We start from the raw sequence: 4,144 nt of genomic DNA on the forward strand, positions 1-4,144 counted from the left end.
AATAAATTTGTTTATTTATTTAGATAAATAAATCTGGGTCAGGACCCCCAATGTTCAGCACAAAGTTACACGATGCCTGCAGGCGCTTTGTATTGGAAGCTAGACCCCACAGTAATACATAAAATAATAATTTTAAAAAGTTTCCGGTATTTGAAGCTGTTAAAATTGAAACGTGTTGCCCGTCAAACAGACGCTTTCTATAAAAACAAGCGGTCTAAAGCAGCCTCGCTTTACGCTCCGCTCAAGCAAAACATTTATGAGGTTGTGTGGTGGGAACTTTGCCCGAGGCCGTGGAGCCTTTTCAGCCCAGAGGAGCACAGAACCACGAGGTTCCACACAGAACCACGAGGTTCCACACAGAACCACGAGGTTCCACGCAGACCGACTACAGGACATGACGGCCGTCAGCTCTGTGCCTCGGGTCTCCGGGTTAGCAGTGATCCCTGTGAGGGCCGCCGATGACGATGAAATGTACCAATAAAGTGCGTCATCTTTACACGTAACAGATAAATAAATTCCACGTGGGGATTCCGCGCACACATGTCGGTGCTGCTGCGGATTTGTCAGGTGGTTTAAACACTAACGCTCGCCGTGGCCCGGTGTGGACCTGCACTGACTGCTCTGTGTTCTAGTAGCATTAAGGTTTGATAACATGCACATTCCTGGATAATGTGACGCACAGTTTGCGCTCAGTGGTGCGGCTCTGCGCGTTCCCGGCAGAGAATCCACGCCACTCTTAACAGTCTGTAAATGAAGGCAGCCGTAAAAACGGGGCGCTTCCACCGGATTACGTGTCAGCTCCCACGGTGAAAAGAGCCACTTTGGCCACGCAGAAAACTCTGACATTACCATCAGCCCAGCTCGCTGAGACATTAATCTCGCCTCGCAGTCCACGCCTCTGATCTTTTCACAATGCTCTGCGTGTTTCTGTCCCGGCTGGCAATCACATGGAGTATTTTCCACACACGCAGTTTAATTACCAGCAAGTTTGGAGCAGAAGCGAAGGTTAAACCAGCGTCAACCGTTCCGTGTGCCTCCGGCATCCGGGATGATTTTCTCACTGCAGGCAGGAACCGCTGCAACACACACACACACACACACACACACACACACACACACAGGGTGATGTGTGGCTCGTCAGCGGGGTTTAAGCCTCCTGTCGTGTGCTGAGATATTCTGGTGACAGTTTACAGGAAAATGTGAAGATTTGCTTCTTTTCTGCTCGTGGCGTGATCGTGTCCCGTTCGTGGGACAGCAGACAGTTGCAGAATGAAACTATAAGGTTTTCAGGACAAAGCCGAAGTTACAACAATGTGCAAGAAGTTACAGCAAAACCCACGTGCGTGATGCTCCAATAGCACATTTCTTTTGTCCACCCACGGTGAGACAAACACACGGCCTGGATATTTGCTTTGAAACTGTTTGTTCATTATTCCCACAGAGGACGTGACCGTATCACTGACACACAATGGCTCGTGTCTCTGCTGAGGTGAAACGACTTCTACAATTTCCACGTTTAGAAATCCTCGTATTCAAAAATATTTCTGTGCTGAGAAAACAAAACAAAGAAGCATCACTGTCCCCGAGCTGGCTTTGAAATCCCTCAAATCGCCAAGTAGGCCACAGAGGGGTGTAGATGTGGCCTGTGGCGATAACAAACAAAATAAATAAATACTAAATAAATAAATACTAAATAAATAAATAAATAAATACAAACAAATGAATGAATGAATGAGCAGATAAATGAATAAAAGATGAAAACCCAAAAGACAAGATGCAATAAAGGAGAAGCTCTCACTGTCGCTGTTAGAAAACTTTTTAAGCAACATTTTCTTCTGTTTTTTTTTGTAGATAATAAATATTTGAATAAAGTGTGTGCATATACACACACACACACACACACACACACACACACGGTTGACATGACGGTTTTAATGCTGTTTCTGAGGAATCGTTGGAGCCTCCTCAGGACAGAGGTGAATGTGTTCAGTAGCCAATCTCCTTCCTCCTGGAGGCCTCGGTACATAGACTAACCAATAGGTATGCGAGCAGTCGTCCAATAGCAGCAGGCCTTCGTGCCCGCGGCACAGAGCAGGCTGTGGATGCGCCACCAGAAAATCACACGGGATGGAGGATGCGCGCGTGCGGAGCTTCTTGGAGACCGTGTGAAAACCAACAGGTTAGAAAGTGAGGTGAGCAGGAACAGCTGTCAGTGTCTCTGCGGCCCTTGGTTCGAGTTTTCCAGCCACTCGTGGAGCTGTTACACGCAGACTGATCGCGCCTGTGAATAAAATAAATTGTTTTTCATTATTATTTTGACCCTTGCAGGGCCTTCTGTGTGCGGCGGTCCGAGGTCTCAGTGTGATGCGTCTGAGCTTCCAGCTTTGAGCCTCACGCGGCCAGGAGTAACCGGGACCCGTCCACGTCAGCCCCGAAGCACCTGGAGGTATGGGCGGGAGTGCACGCGCCAGCTGCAGCTGTGACGTTTAGGCCGCGCGGAGGGAGACGTCTGCTTTGCTATGAGCGTGGATCGGCGCTGACGCAGAAACATGAAGGAGAAGTCGAAAAACGCGGCCCGGACGCGCCGGGAGAAGGAAAACAGCGAGTTTTATGAACTGGCCAAACTGCTGCCGCTGCCCTCCGCCATCACCTCCCAGCTGGACAAAGCCTCGATCATCCGGCTCACAACGAGCTACCTGAAGATGAGAGTGGTCTTCCCCGAAGGTGGGTGCGCTGCCTTTAATAACCAGGAGAGAGAATCATACTAATAATAATCACAGCACGATCAATAAAACTTGTGTTTAAAACAGTTGCGTGGATTTGTTAACGACACGAGCGTCTCTTTATTCTGTTTGGTCCGTGAACAATAACAAGAAGCACACTTTCTCCGTGCGTGTGTTTTTATTTAATATTTACATTTCTAATATTTTTAAATTAAACTTTACTTTTTAAATCTGTTCAGAAAGCAAACGTTACATTCCACAGCACAGTGGAGCTTTTTCCTGTGAGTAAATATCCTGCTTTATCTAACTGCACAGATCGCTGTGGTGAAATAAACACGGCCTCCAGGCTTTTACTCGCGTGTTTCCATATATATTCTTGGCGCTTTGATTTTCCAGGAATTCTAATGCTGCTGACTTTTTAATATTCTGATCAAGAAAAATAGAATTTAGTGGAAACGAAATCGAGATTGTGGGGTCTCCGTGGGGTCCCGGTCGGGCCTGGCAGACATCATTGGCCGGTGTGGATGGAGCTGATTGGAACATGACCACCGTCGGTTTGTTACAAACTGGGAGGCACTGGTTTCACATAATGCAAAATAACGTCCAACTGGACTTTGCTTCAAACTGCTTCCACGATCACGCATTCGCTGGAAATGGATCTTTATTGAATATAAATATGAGCAGAATCACTGTGGAAAGCGGGACAGTCGTGGGATGTATTCAAAGCAAAAACACAGACAGTGATGTAGTTCAGGACTGTCGGTAACCGTGACTCTACGAAGGTCCAGATTCAAGGGAAAATATCTAATCGATGCAAAAGCTCAGCTGGACGGAAGAACGCCATTAAAACACATCCGTCACTTCCGTTTGATGACAGTGACGAACACGCTGGTCCTGCTCCTCAGTCTGCTTCAGGTCTGATGGTTATGAAGACACCAGCAGATGAGCTCCATCAGTGAGTCCGTGGGACTCTGTCACCTGGAAGAACACGAATGAATGAATCAACATAGAGGCATCACGCAGAACTACCGTGGACCAGACCGTGGCATAAAAAGGTCGCCACAGTATAGCAGAGCCAGAGTTGTCCTCCTTCCAGAGTCTCAGTTTTTCTAAGGCCACACGGTGCGTGTGGTGCGGTGCGCACATGAATAACCGTGTGGCACAGTCACCCCCATCCTGCACGCGTGGAGGATGTCTGCGTGTCTCCATACTGAGGAAATGAACTCGTGTTTTTACTGTTTCCATTTAATTAGCTCGTGTATGAGCTTCAAAAACGCGTCAAATAAAGAAAAGCATGACGGGAAAATGTTCCTGCTTTTTTCTAACCGCCTCGTCAGCGCGTGGCTCAGTGTCCAAATATTATTCATTAGATTTTTAAAACATTCCTGCTGAAGATTTTCATTATTCCAGTTTGTGTACTC

The 4,144-nt window shown here is 47.2% G+C and overlaps 1 protein-coding gene across 1 annotated transcript in view; it reads left to right on the forward strand.

The window, feature by feature from the left end:
• The first annotated feature begins 2,490 nt into the window (after window positions 1-2,490).
• Window positions 2,491-4,144, forward strand: part of LOC102194905 (single-minded homolog 1-like) — a 12,750-nt gene continuing 11,096 nt past the window's right edge. The window contains exon 1 of the mRNA XM_013915922.1: window positions 2,491-2,724. Within this exon, the coding sequence (XP_013771376.1) occupies window positions 2,550-2,724 (175 nt within the window). The 5' untranslated portion in view covers window positions 2,491-2,549. The remainder of the gene's footprint in view (window positions 2,725-4,144) is intronic.

This window comes from Pundamilia nyererei, unplaced genomic scaffold (assembly GCF_000239375.1).
Source record: "Pundamilia nyererei isolate P.nyererei 1_Seehausen unplaced genomic scaffold, PunNye1.0 scaffold00397, whole genome shotgun sequence".
NCBI lineage: Eukaryota > Metazoa > Chordata > Actinopteri > Cichliformes > Cichlidae > Pundamilia > Pundamilia nyererei.